Source organism: Trichomycterus rosablanca, chromosome 20 (genome assembly GCF_030014385.1).
Source record: "Trichomycterus rosablanca isolate fTriRos1 chromosome 20, fTriRos1.hap1, whole genome shotgun sequence".
NCBI classification, from domain to species: domain Eukaryota; kingdom Metazoa; phylum Chordata; class Actinopteri; order Siluriformes; family Trichomycteridae; genus Trichomycterus; species Trichomycterus rosablanca.
Window position 1 is genome coordinate 20,662,080 of NC_086007.1, and position 26,774 is coordinate 20,688,853.

The 26,774-nt window shown below is 40.8% G+C and overlaps 2 protein-coding genes across 2 annotated transcripts in view; one reads left to right on the plus strand and one right to left on the minus strand.

The window, feature by feature from the left end:
- Positions 1-305: 305 nt before the first annotated feature.
- LOC134334791 (alpha-2-macroglobulin-like) lies at positions 306-24,335 on the plus strand. The gene is made up of 34 exons (XM_063017252.1): positions 306-398; positions 2,732-2,912; positions 5,028-5,184; positions 5,282-5,334; positions 6,207-6,227; positions 6,317-6,482; positions 7,449-7,533; positions 8,376-8,496; positions 8,600-8,720; positions 9,638-9,747; positions 9,882-10,052; positions 10,142-10,375; positions 10,461-10,673; positions 10,762-10,911; positions 11,042-11,167; positions 12,089-12,182; positions 12,873-13,008; positions 14,116-14,341; positions 14,434-14,557; positions 14,633-14,754; positions 14,845-14,896; positions 16,120-16,203; positions 16,827-17,003; positions 17,092-17,167; positions 18,571-18,727; positions 18,815-18,889; positions 18,975-19,137; positions 20,568-20,758; positions 20,852-21,067; positions 21,173-21,294; positions 23,259-23,343; positions 23,839-23,907; positions 23,995-24,100; positions 24,181-24,335. Exons 1-34 carry the CDS (start codon positions 313-315, stop codon positions 24,219-24,221), a joined length of 4,311 nt encoding a protein of 1,436 aa, XP_062873322.1. The 5' UTR covers positions 306-312; the 3' UTR covers positions 24,222-24,335.
- Positions 24,336-25,807: 1,472 nt separating this feature from the next.
- Positions 25,808-26,774, minus strand: part of LOC134334793 (alpha-2-macroglobulin-like) — a 31,083-nt gene continuing 30,116 nt past the window's right edge. The window contains exons 33-34 of the mRNA XM_063017253.1: positions 26,052-26,157; positions 25,808-25,962 (exon numbers count right to left, since the gene is read on the minus strand). Of these exons, the coding sequence (XP_062873323.1) occupies positions 25,922-25,962; positions 26,052-26,157 (147 nt within the window). The 3' untranslated portion in view covers positions 25,808-25,921. The remainder of the gene's footprint in view (positions 25,963-26,051; positions 26,158-26,774) is intronic.

Here is a 26,774-nt window from a genome sequence, read left to right on the forward strand (position 1 = left end):
TTTATAGTTATGCTAAAATGCATCAAATGGAAAATGAAATAAATCTAAATATTCTTATTTAGTTTTAAATGTACACCCTGGTATTTGCACAGCTCTATTTTGTAATACTTTATACAACATCCAAAAATACTTAAATAAATATGAGCTTTAGATTACGGTATCTGTGTGTCTTGAAGCCGAAATGCATCTGTCACAGCGGTTAATCATTGATGAGCTGATGAGTCGAATTGTTTACAAAGCGATGGTGGGTTGAGTGGCCTTTTTAAAAGGTAGGCAAACTTAACAATCTGGCACTTCTGACTGGACTCCATCATGGTGGTCGGTGGGAGCCGTGTATGGAACGGGCTAGTTTTAGCCTCTTTCCTGATTTTCTTTCATTATGGAGAAACCTCGAGTCCGTAAGTAATCCTGAATTGATGGTGGGGATTTGATGTATATGTTAAAGTGATGTTTTATGTTGGTGTCTAGTTTTTGATAGCTATAATAAATTCTAATTACTATGTTATAAAAAGAAAATGCATTTTTGTATTTGTATTGATATTACTGTACATACTAATACATTTAAAGTCCAGAAAAGTTGGACCACTGTGAAAAATGTGAAATTTATAATGAACATTTTTGTTTGTTTTTGAATGTACTAGACAAGTATGTACTGTACACAGTAAAACCATTATGACAACAACATTTAGAGATTGCACTGGGTTCTCTGGTCTTATGTACAGTGGAAATACCATTGTGGCCAACATTTTCAATTGGATGTCCATTGGCTTTTATATAATGCAATATAAGATTCATTTTTGTGATAACCAACCCTTAGACATTCAAACATTCATTTATTCATTCATTCACTGTCGGTTTTACCACCACTTTATTCTGGTCAGGGTTGTGGTGGGTCTTTTTTTTGGGTGAAAGGCAGGAAACACCCTATACAGGTTGCCAGTCTATTACAGCACACACACACACACACACGGCAATTTTATTTTTATATTATAAAAGTGGTTAAGGTACTGGACTAGTAATAGAAAGGTCGCTGGTTTAAGCCCCACCACTGCCACGTTGCCACTGTTGGGCCATTGAGCAAGGCCCTTAACCTTTAATTGCTTAGACAATATATATATATATACTGTCATAGTACTGTAAGTCGCTTTGGATAAAAGCGTCTGCTAAATGATGAAAATGTAAATGTTCGTTCATTCATTGTCTGTTTTACTGCCGCTTTACCCTATTCAGGGTCGTAGTGGGTCCAAGTCACTGGGTGAAAGGCAAGAGATCGCTGGACAGGTCGCTAGTCCATCACAGGGCAAACACACATTTACACTGATACCTAGAGGGACTTTTTTATTCATTTTGTCCCAATTGCGTTATGCTTCCTCTCTACTGGAGCTGACCCCCGCAATAGTTAAGGAGCGTGAGACTGTCACACGCCCCCTCCAACATGTGATAGGTACCAACTGCCTTTTTTCACCTGCACGAGGCAAGTTCATATGCTGGCCTTGTGCACGGACAGCCACACCCTGATCAACATTATTCCCCAACTCTGCGCAGGCGCCATCAATCAGCCAGCAGGGGTCGTAATTGCACCGATTATGAGGAACAACAGCCAATCGTTGTTCATGTGGCCGCCCAGCCCAGCCGGATGGCAGAGCTGAGATTCAATACGATGTATTCGAAATCCCAGCTCTGGTGTGCTAGCATATTTTACTGCTGCGCCACCTGAGCGGCTTACCTAGAGGGATTTTAGTAGCTCCAATTAACCTGACTGCATGTCTTTGGACTGTGGAGGAAAACCGAAGCTATTGTAGGAAACCCACACAGACACAGGGAGAACATGCCAACTCTATACGGAAAGGACCCCGATCGTTCCACATGGGAAGTGTAACAGTATTGTCTTGCTGTGAGGTGACAGTACTACCCACCGAGCCAGCGTGCAGCCCTAGGGCAATTTTAGTGGCTCCAATCGACTTGTGGGAGTAAACCAGAGCCCTCAAAGAAACCCATATGGACACAGGGAGGACAGAAAGGACCATAATCATCCAGGAATTGAACCTAGGTCTATCTTGCTGAGACGACCCTTCCGACCACATTCAAATGTTATATATATTATATATAAGCCACAGTTAGTCAAACAACCACCCAACCATCATATTGATCTGACATTGCACAAAGCTATTTAGGTCAGTTTATCTTTAGTCAATCCACAGTGTTGCAATAACGATGACTGTTGAGTTTAATTGATTGTCCAAAGATCTCCAAGTTACTACCAAGAACTGTTTCATGTGTTTGTAGGGTCTGTCTAAAAACCTAGTGAGCTGCCTTGCTGCCTACTGCCTTCCTAGGCAGCTCCCTAAGTAGAAAGGATTGTAATAAGACATCAAACTCATAAGGCAGATTACTTAGACACACTAATTAGACAGCTAACACAGCCATGTCAACCTAAGGGGCAACATAACCCACTAGGTCAGAATTAAGGCACCTAGTTAGGCAGCATTTTAAGGTATCTAAGAATTCGAACAGCCTTCTTCTCAGGAGCGCATGTAGGGTTAAGGTTAGGGTTAAGGTTAGGGTTAAGGTTAGGGTTAAGGTTAGGGTTAAGGTTAGGGTTAAGGTTAGGGTTAAGGTTAGGGTTAGGGTTAAAACGCTTGAAGCCTTAAAGCGCTGTCTATGTAGAGAGCTCACTAGGTTTTCAGACAGACCCATAATTGTCCCATCCCATGTTATTTCTTTGCCGTAGACAATTCATGGTGACGTTTCCAGCAGTGATAGAGTCTGGCTCCGATGCTAAACTCTGTGTGAGTCTACTGAAGCCTAACGAGACTCTACTAATGAACATCTATCTGGTTCACGGCCCCCAGAACACGACACTCTTCCAAGAGATGGTGGAAAAAGAGTTCCACCGCTGCACCCAGTTTAAGGTAATACTCTGTAGGTTTGTTTTGTAGATACAGTTGTACCTTGTGACTCGACGGCCCCTAAACTTGAAATCTTTGAAACTTGATGCCCTGAGTTGAGAAATTTGCACCCTTGAACTCGACGTTTCCATTAAACTCTCAGCACTTGGCTTAAGCGGTGCAGTAAAATGTCATAAGTTGTGTGAAATAACCGTCAAACCACTCTGAAAGCTTCACATGTATCTGTGTTTAGCTGGATTTTTCTCCTGTTTCACTTTTAAACTTGTGTTATAGCTCGGAGTGCTGAGAAATTGTAAGAATCAGCTTTTCCGAGAGAGTCTAAAACGCTTATCATTAAAAAAAAAAAGCTTAACTAACTGTAAGGTTCTGTGGCGTTTGTGGGACTTACCACTCTTCCCCGACGTCACAGGCCTTACAGAGCAGTACGAAACTAGGCCTTTAATAATAGGCCAGCTCGTTAGGGTGAACGACCTGCAGCTGCGGCTCCCTTATTTAAGGGCACGCCGCCTGGCTGCAGTCGTCGCACCTTCTGTCTTGTTTTCTCCTTTTGTTTTGGGCACAGCGGTGTCCGTGGGGACTGATTACAGCTCCTCCACGCTTCTTTTTGTAGCCTTAGGAGGTACCCCTGGTGGCATAAGGCCATCAGGGTGTGTAGACCGCAAGGTTGAGGTAATTAGCTTTTCTTTTACCTTCTTAGAAGTAGCGTGGTGCGATGTCGTGCAGTCCTCGTACTGTTTTTTGCGATTTCGGGGCTTTGTAGCTTAAAACATTTAGTCTGGGATTCTGCAACCGCTGGGTGGCGACACCGCCAAGCGCGTGGCCGTACTGCCAGCTCACCCGGTTCGAATCTGCACCCTTTTCGTGTGCTTTAACAGATTGGCTCTAGCTGCGGCTGATAACGGAGCCGTCTGTTACCTCGAACTGCGCCTGAGGCGATTTCGAGGCTTTGTAGCTTAAAATAATTGTAGCACCTTAAGCGCATTTAGTTATCTGCTGTCCCCCGCTGCAGCAGCGCGTTGGTTACGCGCCCGGCTCTCACCCGAGCGGCCGGGGTTCGCGCCCAGCGTCTTTTAGTTTTCTTCTTTTCTTTTTGTTGCTGCCTGCATTCCCCAGCTGAAGTCCATCGGGGTTCCTTATGTTTGTTTTTGAGTTCTGTTTTTGTGTGTGATGTTCTTTGTTTTTCTATTAATAAATAAACTTTTATTTACTTTAACTCCGCGCTTGAGTCCTCCCTTCCACCCACGTAACACTAACTAAATGTATTAAAAGAACAACATAGGAACACTAAACCTCTTCTAATTATTACTGCTCATACACCGATCAGGCATAACATTATGACCACCTTCCTAATATTGTGTTGGTTAAGTTTAGTGCGCCACCACACTCCATAGGAAATAATGTGAATGCGCCTTTACTGAACGGAATACGGTATTCCAAGATCAAGCATCTCCACGATTAAGAAGCATAATGACACAATAAAGAAGTAAAGGTCAAGATTGTATTGAACTGTTTTTCAATTGTATTTCAGTGTTTTTATATTATATTTGTGTTATTTTCAGTGTATAAGTGTCAAAAACAACCCCATTATTTTATATTAGTCTAAAATATATGCAGTTCCACAGGACCATGGAACGCATTAATAGGTTTGCCATACATCCCTATGGGGAAAAATACCTTAAAACTCAACACTATTTTGTTTATGCATTTTCTTCACTTTTTCCTGACTTTAGTGCGTCCAATTGCCTGATTGCATCTCCACTAATGTCAATCCCCATTCTGATTGAGGAGAACAAAGCTAACCCACGCCCCCTTCGACACATATGCATTTTTCCACCAGCACTAGGCGAGTCCTAATGCGGATCAGCCCTGTGTACGGACACACCCTGATCAACTACTACCCCACCCCATATGAACAACAGGGCAATCGTTGTTAATGTGGCCGCTCAGCACAGCCGGATGGCACAGCCGAGATTCGATATGGTGTGCTAGCGTGTGTTTTAACGCTGCTCCACCTGAGCGGCACTCAACACCTTTTAAACACAGTTGATGTGGAGTTTCAAGGTACAGTATATCGTAGCGTATCGTTATTGTGTTTTAACGAGGGAAACATCTCTACAGGCTCCACAAGTTAACGGTGAATCGGTGCAGGAGATACAAGTGAGCATTAAGGGTCAAGATTTCGAAATGATGGACAAAAGGAAAGTCATGTTTAAATCCTATGACGTCTTGACATTTATTCAAACGGATAAACCGATCTACAATCCCGGCCAGACAGGTTATTCAATCCTGCTAAGTCATGTTCAGTTTAAATACATATTATGTGCTAGTTGTGCAGTTTTTAATCTGACATTTTTGTAATGTTTTTTTTACAGTGAATTTCAGAGTTGTCACAATGGATGTTAATTTTATTCCTGTGGAACAAGAGGTAAGTGTCAATTGTATAAACAAACAATGTACACTGATCAGCCATAACATTAAAACCACCTTGTTTCTACACTCACTGTTTATTTGATCAGATCCACTTAATCTATAGGAGCACTTTGTAGTTCTACAACTACTTAACCTGATTTCACCCTGTTCTTTAATAGTCAGGACCCCCCACAGGACCACCACAGAGCAGGTAATATTTAGGTGGTGGATCATTCTCAGCACTGCAGTGACACTGACTGATGGTGGTGGTGTGTTAGTGTGTTGTGCTGGTATGAGTGGATCAGACACAGCAGCGCTGCTGGAGTTTTTAAATATCGTGTCACTCACTGTCCACTCTATTAGACATTCCTACCTAGTTGGTCCACCTTGTAGATGTAAAGTCAGAGACGATCACTTTGATCGCGATCTATTGCTGCTGTTTGAGTTGGTTATCTTCTAGACCTTCATCAGTGGTCACAGGACGCTGCTGGCTGGATGTTTTTGGTTGGTGGACTATTCTCAGTCCAGCAGCGCTGCTGTGTCTTATCCACTCATACCAGCAAAACACACACTAACAAACCACCACCATGTCAGTGTCACTGCAGTGCTGAGAATGATCCACCACCTAAATAATACCTGCTCTGTAGTGGTCCTGGGAGGGTCCTAACCATTGAAGAACAGCATGAAAGAGGGCTAACAAAGCATGCAGAGAAACAGATGGACTACAGTCAGTGATTGTAGAACTACAAAGTGCTTTTATTTGGTAAGTGGAGCTAATAAAGTAGACAGTGAGTGTAGAAACAAGGAGGTGGTTTTAATGTTATGGCTGATCAGTGCATTTATTTGCAATATATATAAATACTAAAACATTCTTATTCTACTCAACAGTACAACACACTGATTATCGAGGTAAGCAGATCCTAACAGACACATACATGTATTACTTTTGCATCAATAATCTGTAGTGCTAACTGTAGTGTTTTTCTTCAACCCAACAGGATATGAATGGCAACAGGATCGGTCAGTGGACGAATGTATCTTCAGCAGACATGATACTGCAGCTTTCTCATAAGCTGAATGCTGAAGCTCTACAAGGACATTATCAAATTAAGGCTAACAGAAATAATAAAGTAATCACACACTCTTTTATAGTAAAGAAGTACGGTAAGTTACACTACTGGTGCTATATTTTTTTTAATCAAATACATGTATAAGACATTACTTTGACTTTTATTTCATTGCAGACAGGATGAACCTGAGATATTTCATGTTTTATCTGCTCAACTTCATTTCATTTATTAATAAACATCCATTCCTGCATTTCAGGCCTGCAACACATTCCAAAAAAAAGTTGGGACAGTAAAGCATTTACCACTTTGTAATGTTGCCATTCCTTTTCACCACACTTAAAAGACGTTTAGGCACCGATGATACCAAGTGATTTTGTGTTTCAACTTTTATTTTGTATCATTCTTTGTGCAAACACGTCTTAAGATGTACAACAGTACGGGGTCATTGTCGTCGCATTTGTCGTTTCGAAATTCTACATACATTCTCTATTGGGGACAGGTCAGGACTGCAGGCAGGCTCTAAGATCTCAATGTACATTTCTGCATTAATGCTGCCATCACAGAAGTGTAAATGACCTTTGCCAAGGGCACTCACACAGCCCCATACCATGACAGACCCTGACTTTTGGACTTGTTGCTGATAACAGTCTGGATGGTCCTTTTTCATCTCTGTGTAATGGTCCATCCTAGATGCCTCTAAGCCCAGAGAAGTTGATGACGCTCCTGGACATGGTTAACATAATGCTTTTTTTTTTGCACAGTAAAGTTTAAAGTGGCATTTGTGCATGTAACTCTGTATTGTAGTGCTTGACAAAAGTTTGCCAAAGTAATCCCTCACCCATGTTGTTATATCAGCTATTGTTGAGTGGCGGTTCTTGATGCAGTGCCATCTGACAGATCAAAGATCACGTGCTTTCAGCTTAAGCTGAATGGAGGAATATTAACAAATGAAATGAAGCTGAGCAGACAAAACATGATATGTATAGCGTAGAATATCAGAAAAATAGAATACAACACAAAATATTAATCTGACCTGCTTGAACTTGTTTTTGACTTTTAGTTTTACCCAAGTTTGAGGTTACAGTCAAAGCCCCAAATGAACAGAGTGTTGGCAATGAGGAACTGAAGCTAGAGGTTTGTGGGAAGTAAGTGACTGTTAAAATACATGCACACACTAACACTTTCTGTGGTTTATTAACTTGATTGTATTGAAATATACAAATGACTGCAAATCACTATTGGGAATTGGACCAAAATATGAGACAAAATATTTCAGTATGCAGGTGGTTACACCGATCAGACATAACATTATGACCACCTTCCTAATATTGTGTTGGTCCCCCTTTTGCTGCCAAAACAGCCCCGCAACTGAGATGCACTGTGTATGCTGACACCTTTCTATCAGAACCAGCATTAACTTCTTCAGCAATTTGAGCTACAGTAGCTCGCCTGTTGGATCGGACCACACGGGCCAGCCTTCGCTCCCCATGTGCATCAATGAGCCTTAGCTGCCCGTGACCCTGTCGCCGGTTTACCACTGTTCCTTCTTGAACCATTTTTGATACATACTGACCACTGCAGACTGCAGACACCCCACAATTGTCATCTAACACAAGTCTTTATCACCAAGAACAGTGCCAAGCATTGGATGGAGTAATAAAGCACGCCACTACAGGACTCTAATGCTGTGGAAATCACATTTCTTTATCTGGCAGTCTGATAGACTAGTCTGGGTTTGGCGAATGCCTGGAGAACATTACCTGCCTGTCTGCATTGTCCCAACTCTAAAGTTTTTAGGGGTTGTCCTAGTCCCCTTAGTTCCAGTAAAGTAAAATCTTAATGCTTTAGCATACCAAGACATTTTGCACAATTCTAAGCTTTTGTTGTCATGTGCTTTTGAAATGGGATGTCCAACAAGCTCATGGTCAGGTGTCCAAATACTTTTGGCCATATACTGTATATTTACTTGTGTCTTTTTTTTTTAAAGATACACATTTGGACAACCTGTACCTGGTAATGCGTTGGTTCAAGTGTGTCGGAGATTTATGCAACATGGATATACGATTGAACCTGCATTAATTTCACCCTGTGTGATTGAAATAATTAAGGTATGTATTTTATTCCACATTAACAACACAAAACAATGCATTTTCCCTCACTAATGAAATTCATCTTTTATTTATTCATATTTCTACTTGGCTATCTTTATAGCTGGGTGAAAATGGCTGTGTCCCTGTTCAATTCAACATGACAATGTTTATTAATTCTGAACATGAACAACGTTTGGAAGATTTCATCAAGGTTAATGCTACAGTGTCTGAGGAAGGAACAGGTGAGTTAATAACATCTTATCAAAATAGGTTAAAATTGGACAGTTAATGAATTGCTTTATTATTTTATTGAAATAACCTGCTCATAAAATCTGATAGTGGTACAAGTGTTACAACACTCCGTACTGTCAGCGCTAGTCTTGCATAGTCTTGCATAGTCCTGCACTGTCCATAGAAATTAGAGACAGTGGTAGCCTAGTGGGTAGAGCTTTGGGCTATCAAGTGGAAGATTCTCAATGTTGGGCTCTAGAGCAAGGCCCTTAACTTTGTCTGCTCTAGGCGTGCCGTACAATGGCTGACCCTGCACTCTGACCCAGCGGCTCCCTTTTGCTGCCAAAACAGCCCTGCAACTGTGATGCACTGTGTATTTTGACACCTTTATATCAGAACCAGCATTAACTTCTTCAGCAATTTGAGCTGCAGTAGCTCGTCTGATGGATCGGACCACACAGGCCAGCCTTTGCTCCCCAAGTGCATTACTGAGCCTTGGCTGCCCATGACCCTGTCGCCGGTTTACCACTGTTCCTTCCTTCACCCCACAAGAGCTGCAGTTATGGAGATGCTCTGACCCAGTAGTCTAGCCATCACAATATGGCACCTTGTGAAACTTTCTCAAATCCTTACACTTGCCCATTTTTCCTGCTTCTAACACATCAACTTTGAGGATAAAATGTTCACTTGCTGCCTAATATATCCCACCCATTAACAGGTGCCGTGATGAAGAGATAATCAGTGTTAATATAGAGGCAGTCAATTAGGAGCTGGGAGGAGTCCTTTCTCTCAAACATATGTTATTCCATAACTCTGTTTTGGGACAAATATTCACCGTGGAAGTTTTAGTTCCTTGTCTGTTACTTTAGCCAGAATAAGAGAGAGAGATTTAAAAATAATTGGTTTGTTTGTATTGACATTTTTCTAGATACTGCTCTATCAAAAGATGCAAGCATTAGAATCTCCTACGAACTTGGCAAGATCGAATTTGTCAGTCTACCAAAAACCTTTGAAAAGGAGTCCGTCATAGAGGGAAAGGTAAGACTCCCATGCATTCTGACTCTAACCCTAACCCTAACCCTAACCTTAACCCTAACCTTAACCCTACGCTTCATCAATGTTGAACAACACTGAATATTAACTGCATTTTTTCTTCTTTTACTACTTAACAGATCAAGATTACAAGCTTTGACGGAACACCGATCCCTGACAAGAAAGTGTATATTTTAGAAGGATTATGGTGGGCTGCAAAGCTAATTCGTAATCTTACTACGGACAGTAATGGATTCGCCAGCTTCTCAATTAATGCGACTGATACACCTCAAACACAGATTACATTGCAGGTATGGTATGAGCGCTCATAATCACTTAGATCTTAAATCTTGAAACTGTATTTTTATTAGGTACAATGTCTTTATCACTGTTTTTTTAGGCAAGTGTTGATCCAGAGCAAAAATATGCAGCTTACAGAGTACCGCACTTTTCAAAAGCTGAAGGGATTGTAAGCCTGTTGGAAGCTGCCACTTCTTACAGTCCAGTGTACAGTACGCTGACAATCGAGAGCTCCGAGCAACCATTGCCATGTGGCGCTAAAGTTCCAATAACCGTTAAGTACTATATTACTGGAGAGACCACTAATAACTATCACATTGATCTTATTTACATGGTGAGCTGCAGTTTATTAATAATATTTAAAGCATAAGCACTGTACAATAAACGTAAGTGTTACATCATGTGCCTGTCTGGTTCAGGTCTTATCTAAAGGAGCCATAGTCCATCATGGATATGAAAAAGTTGAAGTGAAAAATTCCAGCAACACCAAGGAAGGAAAAATCTCATTTACACTGTCTGTTGATCCTGAGCTGGCTCCTGTGGTGCAGGTCATCGCGTACGTGGTACTGCCCAGCGAGAACGTCATTGCCGCCAACAACTTATTTAACGTAGAAAAATGTTTCAGAAACAAGGTATTGCTTGTATTATTAAATACATTCACGTGTCCTTGATTTCTGCTACCTGTGCTAAAGCTGAACCTGTTTTGATTATGAACTCCAGGTTTCCTTAGAGTTTAATCCATCCAAGGCGGTTCCCGGTGAGGAGAATACTCTCAAGCTCTCAGCTCATCCTGGTTCACTGTGTGGCCTCAGTGCTGTAGACCAGAGTGTGTTCATCTTGGAGCCTGGAAAAAAACTAAACACTGATCAGGTAAACTCAAGATCTTTACTACATCACTTGTGTAGTACATCACCCTGTGTAATCCAGTAAGTTTGATAACTAACAGTACACTGTATCCTATAATAATAATAACATTTATATGATTTGTATCTTCCTTCAGATTTTTAATTTGTTGCCGGTCACTTCAGTATCATTTTATCCCTACGGGCTTGAAGATGAACCGGAGTGCTTGCAAGTTAGACCTCGACGAAACATAGGGATGGACCTCGCTTTTGAATCATTAAAGGTAACAGTTTGACGAGCTATAAAATACACCGACCAGGAGTAACATTATGACCACTGACAGGTGACGTGAATAACACTGATTATCTCTTCATCACGGCACCTGTTAGTAGGTGGGATACATTAGGCAGCAAGTGAACATTTTATCCTCAAAGTTGATGTGTTAGAAGCAGGAAAAATGGGCAAGCGTAAGGATTTAATGGCTAGACGACTGGGTCAGAGCATCTCCAAAACTGCAGCTCTTGTGGGGTGTTCCCAGTCTGCAGTGGTCAGTATCTATCAAAAGTGGTCCAAGAAAGGAACAGTGGTGAACCGGCGAAAGGGTCATGTTGCATGTGAGGCGTGAAGGCTGGCCCATGTGGTCCGATCCAACAGACGAGCTACTGTAGCTCAAATTGCCGAAGAAGTTAATGCTGGTGTCAGAATACACAGTGCATCACAGTGTGTTGTGTATGGGGCTGCATTGCTGCAGACCAGTCAGGGTGCCCGTGCTGACCCCTGTCCATCCAAAAGCGCCAACAATGGCACGTGAGCATCGGAACTGGACCACAGAGCAATGGAAGAAGGTGGCCTGGTCTGACGAACCTTGGGTCATGCCATCCATGTGGATGTTACTTTGACACGTACCACCTACCTAAGCATTTAGACATGTACACCCCTTTCATGGAAACGGTATTACCTGATGGCTGTGGCCTCTTTGAGCAGGATAGCTTCAGGGATCTAGTTGAGTTCATGTCTCGACGGGTCAGGGCTGTTTTGGCAGCAAAAGGGGGACCAACACAATATTAGGAAGGTGGTCATAATGTTATGCCTCATCTGTGTATATTCGTCCAATAATTGTATTATTCTAGTTATACATAATTTCATCCAATAATGTATGCATATATGTTATAGTTGATGATTTCATGATTATTGCTTCTGACAGGGAGTGGGGCTGAAGATGGCAACTAATTTGGCTATCAGACAACCTAACTGTCTGCTCTACAAAGGGATTCGATATCATCGCGGCCAATATTATGGTACAGTTTTTCTATCTCTAATAAACTGTTGTTCAATTAATATAGATCACATGTGTCAAACTCAAGGCCCACAGGACAAATCGGCCTGCCTTATGATTGTCTTAAAATACTCTGTAATACCGTACATAAACTGCATCTCCCACAATGCATGCCGATTTTGTGACCCGCAAAGTGACCGCATCCCGCCACTAGATGGCAGTGTTTCTACATCACTGTTTAACTGAGGTGGTTTTCCAACAAGTGATGTTGAGAAATATTTACAAATAATCCCAGAATGTACAAGAAGAGAAAATTAAAGTAGAAGGAAGAGAATTTAATGAAAGATGGGAAAGTGAATACAAGTTTGTGCTTCAAGAAGAAAAACCGGTACGTCTCTTGTCTTATGAGACCGTGTCTGTGGTAAAGGAGTACAATATAAATGTAGATATACATTATAAATATACATTTTGACACCAAACACAGAATTTAGCCTCCAAGAAAAACAACAAATTGTCCAAGACCTAAAAGGCTGACTGCAATCACAGCGGGATATGTTACAAACTGCCCGTTGAGGGCCACCATAATGCAGATGTGGCCCTCTGTGAAAATGAGTTTGACACCTCTTTTTAGGAAAGTATACTGTATCTGTCTGTGGAAACAAAACCTAAGTTCAGGATTATTGCCCTTACTTGATTTGTTGCTTCTTTTCAGAAATGGACAGTTTAGGACGCAACAGGGCTGAAGTCCTTTTCAGTAGTGGTGTCGGTGCTAGTGGTTTTATTGAACCCATCCAGACTGTTCGCAAATTCTTCCCAGAAACTTGGATATGGGACCTTGTTAAAGTGGGGTAGGTAAATCAGTACATTGTTTTTTTTGTTTTTAAAAAAAATATATTTTCTTTATGAATTTTCTCCCCTTTTTCTCACGTCCAATTGCCCCATTGCATCATGCTTCCTCTCCACCAACGCCGATCCCTGCTGTGATTGAGGAGAACGAAGCTACAAAAAAGTCTTATATGGTCAACCATGACATGTCTGCCCTGTTATGGGATATATAAAAAAAACCAATTTGATTATTTTAAAAATAATCATACTAAAAAGCAGAGAATTCTTTGTCTAAATTCACTTTTATACTACCATGATTTTGCTAACTCGCTAGCTAATGGCTAATTTTATGTCGGGGGTAGGTAGACAGACAGACAGATAGACAGAGAAATAAATAAGTAGACATAGATAGATAGATAGATAGATAGATAGATAGATAGATAGATAGATAGATAGATAGATAGATAGATAGATAGATAGATAGATAGATAGATAGATAGATAGATAGATAGATGGGGTAGGCAGACAGACAGATAGACAGATAAATAAGTAGACATATATATAGACAGACAGACAGACAGAGACAGACAGTTGGGTGGGGGAAAGTTAAACAGACAGACAGATAGACAGATAAATAAGTAGACATATATAGATAGGCAGACAGACAGACAGACAGACAGGTAGGTAGGGGTAGGTAGACAAATAGACAGACAGACAGATAAATAAGTATATATATATAGACAGATAGATAAATATAGAAATAGATAGACGTATAGACAGACAGATAGATTCAAGTTTATTGTGAAGGCAATGAAATGCGGTTAGCATCTAACAGATTTTATCAACAAGTCATTGACGACTCATACAGGAGGTCACAAATATCCCAGACAAACATCTAAATAACCACAGGCCTTACTTGCCTCAGTTAAATAGGGTGCCAAGCCATCACATGGCTTTGGTCACCCCTCATACATAGTCTGTACTGTCTATGTAGATACCTGCCTCGTGATAGATAGCACCACTATGCCATCCAGACGTGTAGTTCCAGCTGATGGAATCAATAATTGTGTATTTTGTGAGAATGGTCACAGCTTCACTAGAATATACTTTGGTTTGCTGCTTTTTTACAGGGACTCTGGATCTGCACAGGTTCCAGTCACCGTCCCAGACACCATCACCACTTGGGAGACAGAAGCTTTCTGCCTCAGTCCTACAGGTCTGGGTCTGGCTCCTACTGCTCAGCTCACTGTCTTCCAGCCCTTCTTCCTGGAGCTCTCGCTGCCCTATTCCATCATCAGAGGAGAGAACTTTGAGCTGAAAGCCACTGTTTTCAATTATCTCCCCAAATGCATTATGGTACAGTAAGACCAAGATTTTAGCTCAGTCTGTGTTTCCTAAATTAGGTTTACAATAAAATAATAAAATAATGATCTTTGTCTTATGTGCAGGTTAAAGTGACCCCTGCTCCTTCTTCAGACTACACACTCAAAGCCTCCTCTGAACAGTATTCATCATGTTTGTGTGCAAACGGTAGAAAGACCTTTAAATGGACCTTAATTCCATCTGCGCTTGGTGAGTCGACTTCTCAAGTTGAGATTTAATCCCACAAGTGACATCTTATTCCTAATATTATTTATTATGTTGCAGGAGTGTTGAACGTCACAGTCAGTGCAGAGGCAGAACAGTCCCAGACTGTTTGTGATAATGAGATTGTGAGTGTTCCAGAAAGAGGTCGCATTGATATAGTCACTCGAAGCTTGATTGTCCAGGTAGGCATATTTAAAATATCCTTAGATAGCACATCGACATTGGAAAAGTTGTTTACAATTACTCTAGGTCACCTTATTTTGTCTGTGTAGGCTGAAGGAACTGAAAAGACCAAAAGCCAAAGCTGGCTGCTATGTCCACAAGGTAAGACCATATTTTACACAGTGTCAAATTCAAGTCCTGGAGGGCCAAAACCCATAAAGAGCAAATTTGTTAGTATTGTAAGTATTGTAGTTCTACAATTACTGACTGTAGTTCACCCTGTTCTTCAATGGTCAGGACCACCACAGAGCAGGTAATATTTAGGTGGTGGATCATTCTCAGCACTGCAGTGACACTGACATGGTGGTGGTGTGTTAGTGTGTGTTATGCTGGTATGAGTGGATCAGACACAGCAGTGCTGCTGGAGTTTTTAAATATTGTGTCCACTCACTGTCCACTCTATTAGACACTCCTACCTAGTTGATCCACCTTGTAGATGTAAAGTCAGAGACGATCGCTCATCTGTTGCTGCTGTTTGAGTTGGTCATCTTCTAGACCTTCATCAGTGGTCACAGGACGCTGCCCACGGGGCGCTGTTGGCTGGATGTTTTTGGTTGGTGGACTATTCTCACTCCAGCAGTGACAGCATTGCTGTGACTTATCCACTCATACCAGCACAACACACACTAACACACCACCACCCAAATAATACCTGCTCTGTAGTGGTCCTGGGAGAGTCCTGACCATTGAAGAACAGCATGAAAGGGGGCTAACAAAGCATGCGGAGAAACAGATGGACAGTACTACAGTCAGTTATTGTAGAACTACAAAGTGCTCCTATATGGTAAGTGAAGCTGATAAAATGGACAGTGTGTGTAGAAACTAGGAGGTGGTTTTAATGTTATGGCTGATCGGTGTAGTTCTTTTAAACTAGATTACCATTAGTTCAGGTCCTCAACCCAGGGAAATATGGAGGGTTGCATCTGGTGTAAAAACTGTGCGGATCGAAAGACGTATTTACATACTGGGTTGGTCGAGGTATGTCCATCTGTAGTACTGTTGATCAGCAGGGTACTGGTGGAGACAATGCTGCTTTTGGGCCAAGGAAGACAAGGTAGAAGAAAGGATGTTCTACAGCAGAGAGAGAGGTGAAAGGGTGAGAAGGTGGAGATGAAAGTAGGAATGTTAAACGTGGGCACTATGACTAGTAGGGAGAGAGCTAACTGAAATGATGGAGAGGAGAAGGGTTGACATACTATGTGTGCAAGTGGAAGTGGAAGATGGTTGCTGCTGTGGTGACCTCTAATAGGAACAACCAAAAGTAGAAGAAGATTAAAGTGTGCTACCTAGCAGAATTTGCCATTGTTTTTGTCTACCTCTTACAGGTAACAGTGTCTCAGAGGAGCTGGAGCTAACTGTTCCTCAGGATGTAATAGAGGGATCAGCTCGAGCTTCTGTATCAGTGCTGGGTAAGATTCCATTTCCATCATATTTTCCAGCATTCTCTTAGCAAGTAGCCTAGTTTTAAATGTTTTCTGTGTTAGTGTCATCAAATGTAACCGGTTAAAGAAACTATATAGTCAACTATATCTGTCTACTATATCTGTAAAGCATGGTTACTCTATGAATAATATGCTCAAATGACCTGGATCTTGATCATATTGAAAATATCAGTAGAACAATGACCACCATTCACTCATTCATTCATAGCTGGTTTTGAAATTGCTAAATTATACTAAACCTAATCTACTTACTGCACTTGGACCAGAGCAACACCACAGTGAGAATCGCTTTCTTTGACTTCTCAAGTGCATTTAACACAATACTGGGAGAAAAGATAGAGAACATGGACAAAGCCATGATTGGCTGGGCCTTGGACTACTTGTCTAAAATACCCCAGTATGTGCAGCTGGGAACCTGCAAGTCTGAGGGCTTGATTAGTAACACTGGAGCACCACAGGGAACTGTGCTTTCCCCTTTCCTCTTCACCCTGTACACTTCACTGGTTCAGTATCTATCTGTCTGTCTGTCTGTCTGTCTGTCTGTCTGTCTGTCTATCTAGAATGTTAAGAAGTATAACATTCTTTTTTAGGAGACATACTGGGCCGTGCATTAAAAAATATTGATGGACTGCTAAGGATGCCGTATGGATGTGGAGAACAAAACATTGCTGTCCTTTCCCCCAACATCTACATTCTTCAATATCTAGAGAACACTAACCAGCTTACCACAACTATCCGTGACAAGGCTACAGACTTCCTGAAAAATGGTGTGTCTTTTGTACTTAAAACTTATCCTCCTGAAAACACTTCTGCAGAACAAACCATGATTATTTTGAAAAATTTGTTTTTAAATAGGATACCAGAGGCAACTGAACTACAGGCATATTTATGGTGCCTTCAGCACGTTTGGCAGTGGAGAAGGGAACACATGGTAAGAAGTTTTGAGCAAATTATGATTAACAGACTAAGTACTTGGGACAAAACTGAGTTTCTGATCTGGTTCGGTTTCTGTTTTAACATCTTTTTCTATCTCACTTCCTCTAACTGCATGTTAAGCCTATTCTAGAGATACACTATATTGCCAAAAGTATTCACTCACCCATCCAAATCATTGACTTCAGGTGTTCCAATCACTTCCATGGCCACAGGTGTATAAAACCAAGCACCTAGGCATGCAGACTGCTTCTACAAACATTTGTGAAAGAATGGGTCGCTTTCAAAAGCTCAGTAAATTCCAGCGTGGTACCTTGATAGGATGCCACCTGTGCAACAAGTCCAGTCGTGAAATTTCCTCACTACTAAATATTCCACAGTCGACTGTCAGTGGTATTATAACAAAGAGGAAGTGATTGGGAACGACAGCAACTCAGCGGATGCTGAGGTACATAGTGCACAGAGGTCACCAACTTTCTGCAGAGTCAATCGCTACAGACCTCCAAACTTCATGTGGCCTTCAGATTAGCTCAAGAACAGTGTGTAGAGAGCTTCATGGAATGGGTTTCCATGGCCGAGCAGCTGCATCCAAGCCTTACATCACCAAGCGCAATGCAAAGCGTCACCAGAGTCCGCCACTGGACTCTAGCGCTCCGTCTGGCAATCCGATGGACGAGTCTGGGTTTGGCGGTTGCCAGGAGAACGGTACTTGTCTGACTGCATTGTGCCAAGTGTAAAGTTTGGTGGAGGGGGGATTATGGTGTGGGGTTGTTTTTCAGGAGTTGGGCTCGGCCACTTAGTTCCAGTGAAAGGAACTCTCAATGCTTCAGCAAACTAAGAGATTTTAGACAAAATTTCATGCTCCCAACTTTGTGGGAACAGTTTGGGGATGGTCCCTTTCTGTTCCAACATGACTGTGCACCAGTGTACAAAGCAAGGTCCAGCAGAGTGCCGATAGAACACCTTTGGGATGAATTGGCTTCAGGAAGAATGGTCAAAAATTCCCATAAACACACTCCTAAACCTTGTGGAAAGCCTTCCCAGAAGAGTTGAAGCTGTTATAGCTGCAAAGGGTGGGTCTACATCATATTAAACCCTATAGATTAAGAATGGGACGTCACTCAAGTTCAAATGTGTGTGAAGGCAGACGAGCGAATACTTTTGGCAGTATAGTGTATGTGTCTATATAAGCTTATATAAGTCTATATGTAGTACTCAGAATAACCAAAAGCATCTCAAACTCTGACCTTGTCTCTCGTCTGAGTGCTTTCCCCTTACGGAATTCACTGAATTCTTCCTTTCCTGATCTATATCTATAAAAGTTACGTCTGTGTAGTTGATTTAGGCTGCACCTACTGTAACAACATGAAAATTACAATTATGAATTTCTATTTCTAACAGGTTAACAGCGTTTGTTATGAGGACCTTTGGAAAAGCACAACGTTACGTCTTTATTGATCCAGAAGTCATTAACAGTGCAAATCGATGGCTGATAACACTGCAGAGACCTGATGGCTGTTTTGTAAGACAAGGGAGACTGTTCAATAACAGAATGAAGGTATGTATGTAATCAGATAGAAGGGTCAGTTATAGTACAAAATTCTGTATATGTCTATGAAATGTACAAGTACTTATGTATTTGCAGGGTGGTGTAAATGATGATGTCACCATGACTGCCTACATCACTGCATCATTGCTTGAACTCGGCCATAAAGTTGAGGTAAGAACTTTGTATTTGCATACGACATGTAATAAAGAAGCTTTAAAAAGACACATAATGTACACAATGTACATTGTAATTTCAGGATCCTATTGTAAATAAAGGGTTGCTGTGCCTCAAGTCCTCACTTGGTAACCTGACGAATACCTACACCACTGCTCTTTTAGCCTACACTTTCACTCTGGCTGGAAACAATGAAATTCGAGGGCAGCTTCTCAAACACTTGGATGGTGTCGCCATAACAGGAGGTATGAAACTATTAAAAAGTTCCCAAGGTCTCAGGTGAAACTTATAATAATAAAATAGCTTAATAAGTGATATTTTATAGCAATGACCAATGTTTTGCTCTGGGTCTGTTTGAAAACCTAGTCTAAATTCTTAGATTCTAAAATGCTGCCTACTAAGATGCCTTATTTCTAAGCAATATTCTGACTGAATAACAAAGGAACATCCAGTGCTAGCCGTGAAGTAAATCCTAGCATTCAGTGCGGCACAACTTTTCTCACAAAAAACTACAACTATGGAGGATGAATGTAAATAAATTCTCATTGATTTTTAATTTGTATAAAGGTGTACAAGTAGAATTTATTTGCAAATTCGGGGTTGTCAGTGACAATTTCCAGTGACAGTTTTCGCTACACACAGAGATATTAGCTGGCATGCTAGTGGGTTGTGCCACCTCAGCCTATTGGTAATTGTGTTAGCTTAGTAAGCAAAAACTGCGGTGACATAATTGCTAAGTAGTGCATCTAAATGATCTGCCTTATGAGTTTGATGTCTTATCAGAATCCTCCTTACTTAGGCAGCTGTCTAATGCCTAGTTCACGCTACACGATTTGTGCCCTGATTTTCGCTCGGCGCTAGATTTGTCGGCTCGGGAGCAACTCGGTGTTCGAACCGAACCGAAGAGAGATTTCTAGCATGTCAAATATCTGGATCTGAGTTGCCCGACTGGCAATGAGTGTTATGTCAAACAGCCAATGAGAATGCAAGATACAGTGTGAGGGGAAATGCAGGGGAGGAGTTGTAAAAAGGTGAGACAGGGGCATAATATAGTTTATATCAGAATACACCGGCACACACACACGTTTTACATTATTTCTGATCTTAACGTTTTCTACAAAACACCAATGTTCATTTATTTTTTCTCCTTGATTTTACGCTGCCCATGAACACACAAACTTTGATTGCTCACTTCTTGCTGACGTGAATTTTTTTGACGTGGTATCATTAAACCTCTCGTCACTTCTCGCGTTTGTTTTCGTGACAAAACGTAGTTTGGGAGACCAGAAAAGCTCGTCTGTGTGATCCCCTATCGCCAATCAGTCGTGTAGTGTGAAAGCCGCGCCGACTCCCGATTACAAGAGATCCAGTTGTGCATTGTGAACTGTACAGTGACCTGACGACTTGTAAAGTCGTGTAGTGTGAACTTGGCATAAGTAGGCAGTAGGCAGCAAAGCAACTCGCTAGGTTTCCAGACAGACCCTCTGGTGGTAAAACAAACAATAAACGATCATCGTCTGCTTATTTGTAATAATTTGGCTCTTATTAAAGTCACTCAAGTCTTTGTGCTGTCCATGTAACGTGTGTCGATCATGTCTGTGTAGATCGAACCCGGATTTGGGCCAGCTTGATAAGTCACCCGAGCTTTACTCATACATCTTGTTTTAAATTGTAGACGGTCGACTTCACTGGTCTCAGTCAGCATTCGATGACTCTAATGCCTTGTCAGTGGAGATCAGCTCCTACGTACTGCTAGCTGTTCTCAGTACAGAACAACTCGCTTCTGCGGACTTGGGTTACGCTAACAGGATCGTCGGCTGGCTAGTCAGGCAGCAAAATCCATACGGTGGCTTTTCTTCCACTCAGGTACCTGACCTAATTGTATCCTTCTTACAGTAATGAGACAATTTTATAAGATACAAGGTTACATGTGCTTTTTCTTACTCTCCTTTCTATTAGGATACAGTGGTGGCCCTCCAGGCTTTGGCTTTGTACGCCACCAAAGTCTTCAGCCCAGATGGTTCTAGCACGGTAACAGTACAGTCAGCAGGTGGGGACAGTTATCATTTCGATGTGAACCAGAACAACAAGTTACTGTACCAGGAAAGATCATTGCAGATTGCGTCTTCCAAATACACCATTGAAGTGAAGGGCTCCACATGTGTGTCAGTGCAGGTCAGTTTATCTACCTCTTCTTTATCCCAACCATATGCACCCGTACGTTTATTTTTGATAAATAATACAACTGCTTACAAGAGTGTTTTTACATTCTGTTCGCAGATGTCACTGTTCTACAATATTCCTACACCTATTGAAGTCAATACGCTGAGCATCAAGGCTGTGGCATTGGGAAACTGCACTAAATCATTTGGGCAGTCTCTGTTCCTCAACTTCAACGTCACGTGAGAATGAATTCTGTGGTTCAAAAATTGCAATAGCTCATTGAACTTAAACTACACTGCCTGGCCAAAAAAAAAGGTCACACACTCTAATATTTAATTGGACCGCCTTTAGCTTTGATTACGGCATGCATTCGCTGTGGCATCGTTTCCACAAGCTCCTGCAATGTCACAACATTTATTTCTGTCCAGAGTTGCATAAATTTTTCCCCAAGATCCTGTATTGATGATTATCACATCCCAAAGATTCTCAATGGGATTCAGGTCTGGACTCTGTGGTGGCCAATCCATGTGAGAAAATGATGTTTCATGCTCCCTGAACCACTCTTTCACAATTTGAGCCCGATGAATCCTGGCATTGTCATCTTTGAATATGCCCGTGCCATCAGGGAAGAAAAAATCCATTGATGGAATAACCTGGTCGTTCAGTATATTCAGGTAGTCAGCTGACATCATTCTTTGGGCACATAACGTTGCTAAACCTAGACCTGACTGACTTCAGCAACCCCAGATCATAGCACTGCCCCCACAGGCTTGTACGGTAGGCACTAGGCATGATGGGTGCATCACTTCAGCCGCCTCTCTTCTTACCCTGATGCGCCCATCACTCTGGAACAGGGTGAATCTGGACTCATCAGACCACATGACCTTCTTCCATTGCTCCAGAGTCCAATCTTTATGCTCCCTAGCAAATTGAAGCCGTTTTTGCCGATTAGCCTCACTGACAAGTGGTTTTCTTAAGGCTACACAGCTGTTTAGTCCCAATCCCTTAAGTTCCCTTCGCATTGTGCGTGTGTAAATGCTCTTACTATCACTATTAAACATCCCTGAGTTCTACTGTAGTTTTTCTACCATTTGATTTCACCAAACGTTTAAGTCATCGCCGATCACGATCATTCAAGATTTTTTTCCGACCACTTTCCTTCCTCGAAGATGATGTTTCCCCACTGTCCTTCCACTTTTTAATAATGCGTTGGACAGTTCTTAACCCGATTTTAGTAGTTTCAGCAATCTCCTTAGATGTTTTCTCTGCTTGATGCATGCCAATAATTTGACCCTTCTGAAACAGATTAACATCTTTTCCACGACCACAGGATGTGTCTTTCACCATGGTTGTTTAACAAATGAGAAGCTACTCACTGCATCAGTTAGGGTTAAATAACTTGTGGCCAGCTGAAACATAATCACCCATGCAGTAATTATCCAATGGGAGGCTTTTACCTGTTTGCTTAGTTAAATCCAGGTGGTGACCTTTTTTTGGCCATGCAGTGTATATAATAGTAATTGTTGTACTGTAATAACGTCAGAAAAGAAGGTATACTGACTCACTACCAAGCTGATTCTGGAAGAAGAGAGTAGTAACTGCAGTAGTACTTCAATGGTTAAAGTACTGAACTAGTAATCATAAGTTTACTACTTCAGTACCCACTACTGCCAAATTGCCATTGTTAGGCCTCTGAGGGAAGCCTTAACCCTCAACTGCTTGAACTGTACTCAGGCAAAATTGTAAGTTGCTTTGAAAAAAAAAATCTGCTAAATGCTGCAAATATAAATGTAAAAAAGTTAAATTCCAGCTACTTAATCCACCAATACACCAATACACTTTATCCCAGCTACTGTTTACCCTAGCGGTTGTACAAAGCATCAAGAAATGACTCTGAGTCAGTTTATATAACATTGAATCGAGCTTTAAGCGTAACAAGCATGACAGGCCTAGTTGTCCTGCACACCCATCTGGTAGTGTAATCTCATGACTTTTCAGGGTCCTGATGACCTCCAACACTTGGTTTTTTTTTACAAACAATGCTAGTAGTTGACTAAATAGGTGAGTGTGTAATAACTGGTGACAGACTGTCCAAAATGTATTCTGTTCTTGACACCTTCCCTGTGTTGTGGCTGTATTTGCTTTAATTACAATATATCTACATATCTAAAGCTAATAAGTCATTTTCTGATTTTGTCTTCAGATATAATGGGACACAGACATCAGGCACTAATATGGCCATAGTGGACATAAAACTTTTATCAGGGTTCACAGCGGACTCAAGTGAGGTAAGTGTTGGCAATCACTGCTAAAACACAAACCCCGTTTATTGTAAAACACAATACAAAACAAACTGTGATTTGTTCATTGACCCTGTCGCCACTTTACCACTGTTCCTTCCTTGGACCACTTTTGATAAACACTTGACCACTGCAGACCAGGAACACGCCACAAGAGCTGTAGTTTTGGAGATGCTCTGACCCAGTCGTCTAGCCATCACAATCCCTGCTTCTAACACATCAACTTTTTGAGATAAAATGTTCACTTGCTGCCTAATATATTCCACCTACTAACAGGTGCCCTGATGGTGCCACCTCTCAGTGGTCATAAAGTTATGCCTAGTCGGTGTATGGTCCAATCATTAAGTCACAGAAAGAGTTATTAAACAATTAAATTATTATTTGATTATCATGATCTACATATTACGCACACAATGTATGTAAATAATAGCTTTAATTGTGGCAGTTTATAAACATAATAAAATGATGGTTTTTTTCTTCTAGCTACGAAATCAACTTTTTGTGGAACGTGTTGATCCCAAAGATGACCACATTATCATGTATATCAAAGAGGCAAGTGAAAAACACTGTTAATATATCATTTATTTAAATTATTTAATTGATTCCATTATTAAAATGCATTTTTTGTGTGTATAACAGGTTCCAAAGAATGTGCCACTCATGTATGGGCTGCATATCAAACAAGTGCTTCCCATCAAAAATCTAAAACCAGCCGTGATTAAAGTTTATGATTACTACCAAACGAGTAAGATTTTATTTTTAAGTACTATTTTAATATTACTGTATTGTCCCAAGTTACTGATTTCAAATTCATGTTTCATTCAGGTGATCATTCCGAGACCGAGTACACCTCACCATGTGCGTAAGCTTTCAGATCCCCTTTAAAGTCGTCTTGTCCACTCTATGCTGATTTTTTTTTTTTCCAAATAAGGCATTTGTTGTTTCGCTGCTGGTGAAATAAATATCACTTATAAATATCATGGATGAGTATTTGTCTTCTTGTGAAATAACATAGTACGACATGTGTCGTTTAACATCTGCTAGTGTAGTAATATTTACAACAAGTCCACTTGAATTAACAACTGATCAGACCCACACCTGGACCAGCCAAAAGTGTAAAGCTTTAATGGTTTAGCCATTTTATCCAATGTAGTGGATAAACACAGATATTACAGTATAATCAGATATTATATATGGTAAATACTACTATTTAATATAAATAGATATTATTTAAATACTACTATTACTACAGGTCACACGTAACCTGGTGTCGCGATCTCGTCACCATGACTACCATTACCTCAGTTCGGAGCAACTCCATCGTGTAATCAGGATAAATTAGCAACTTAAGAATTAGGGCCACCCAGACCAAATTTAAACATCAAGCAAGTATTTACAAAGGGGGGAAAATCACATAAGTTACAAGGAAATTACAAGTAAGTAATGTCATTTTTAAATTGTGAATTGTGATTGCACTTATTGTATCTCCCCAAATGTTTAATTGTACTTCTTAATTCATTGCACATCAGTCCCGATGCCGATCTTTAGTCTGGATCTGCTGCGCCTAAAATAAAATGCTATCTGATGAAGACTGAATTAACTTGTTAGTGTGAAGGCTTTACTTAATTGTATGGTTAATGGTAAAGCTGCTCTCTCTTCCTGTTCAAAGTTATTTGTGAGGGCAAACTGACAGATGACTTAAGATGTTAATTATTTAAGCTTTAATTTACCCATTGAACGGGTCAATTGCCTCGACCCCCCCAATTATATATACAGCGTCTTGTTACCAAAATGTCTTTGAGCGTTTATTTACTTTCTAAACTATCAAAATAATAAAGCTCAGCCGTCTATCATATTGTGATGTCGTCTGGGAATAAACCTGATTTTATCATCGTACAGCCGCTTTGTGATGTCATCACGTGGTGTTTTATTGTTTGTAATTAACGGTGTAAAAGTTAACAATGTTTGGAGGAAATGGGAAATGTTTGGAGATTTTTAGTTATAAGCACATTTACAAAATAATGGGACAACACAGCATCTGGAAGAATATAAGCTAAGGTAAGCAGTGGTTATGATTTTTTTAGCTGTGATTTGGATTTTGGCCGCTGTGCCGTGATTTATCACGCGCTTTTGTTTTGCAATGAAAACAAAACGTATCAGTTGAAGCTTTTAAATGGTACCTTCTTGTTACGGAAATTACATTCATCTGCACAATGGCTAGGAAAGTAAAGGCACTAAGTACAACAGCAAAATACAGTCGCTAATCTGTTGGGGGTTTTTTATCTGAACTTACATGTTACTTATTTCTACGCTACATTTCCAATGTATGTTTTGTGTTTATTATAATGACTCGTGACTTGACTCGGACTCGTATTTTGTGACTTGTGAACATCTCTGGTATATGTTCTACAAAATGAACGGGTTACACAATGCAACACAACAGGAACACAAATTCTACAAGCATTTTTATTTTAACAAAAAAAAAACAGATTTATTTGGAAAATAAATATCCAAATAAATATCCAAGGTTTATTACATTCAAAATTCTTGAGCGTGATCCAGAAGCTTACACACATGAGAAGGTGTATTCAGTCTCAGACTGGACATCTGAAGGAAACAATAGGAAATGAAAACAATATAGTAAATAGAAGTAATACAGTACAGTACAATATTGAAACAACTGAGAAAAACCTCACCAGGTTGGTAGTAATCATAAACCTTCATCACAGCTGGTTTGAGATTCTTGACTGGAAGTACCTGCTTGATATGGAGCTGGTAATGGATTTTAATATTCTTTGGCACCTATTAGACACACCAAACATGCCACCATTAATATACCACAACATGTCAGTTTTTGGGTGGATTAACAATGTACTGTGTTGATATCATGTGTGAAAAGTAATACAGTGGTACCTTGTAACTCAACGTCAATTGGTTCTGGGAGTGGCGTTGAGTTTCAAGGTATTTTTTCCCATAAGGATGTGTGGGAAACCTGTTAATGCGTTCCATGGTCCCGTGGACTTGCATATATTTTCAATCTGCCATAACATTAAAACCACCTCCTTGTTTCTACACTCACTGTCCATTTTATCAGCTTCACTTACCATATAGAAGCACTTTGTAGTTCTACAATTACTGACTGTAGTCCATCTATTTCTCTGCATGCTTTCGAAGCCACCTTTCATGCTGTTCTTTAATGGTCAGGACTCTCCCCAGGACCACTACAGAGCAGGTACACTGATATGGTGGTGGTGTGTTAGTGTGTGTTGTGCTGGTATGAGTGGATCAGACACAGCAGCGCTGCTGGAGTTTTTAAACACCTCACTTCCCTGCTGGACTGAGAATAGTCCACCATCCAACAATCTATCCAGCCAACAGCGCCCTGTGGGCAGCGTCCTGTGACCACTGATGAAGGTCTA

Coding starts and splice junctions, on each gene's coding strand:
- LOC134334791 (XM_063017252.1), top strand. CDS start 313: ATGGTGGTCGGTGGGAGCCGTGTATGGAACGGGCTAGTTTTAGCCTCT. Junction 2,913..5,027: donor ACCGCTGCACCCAGTTTAAG/GTAATACTCTGT, acceptor ACATCTCTACAG/GCTCCACAAGTTAACGGTGA. Junction 21,295..23,258: donor TTCCTCAACTTCAACGTCAC/GTGAGAATGAAT, acceptor TTTTGTCTTCAG/ATATAATGGGACACAGACAT.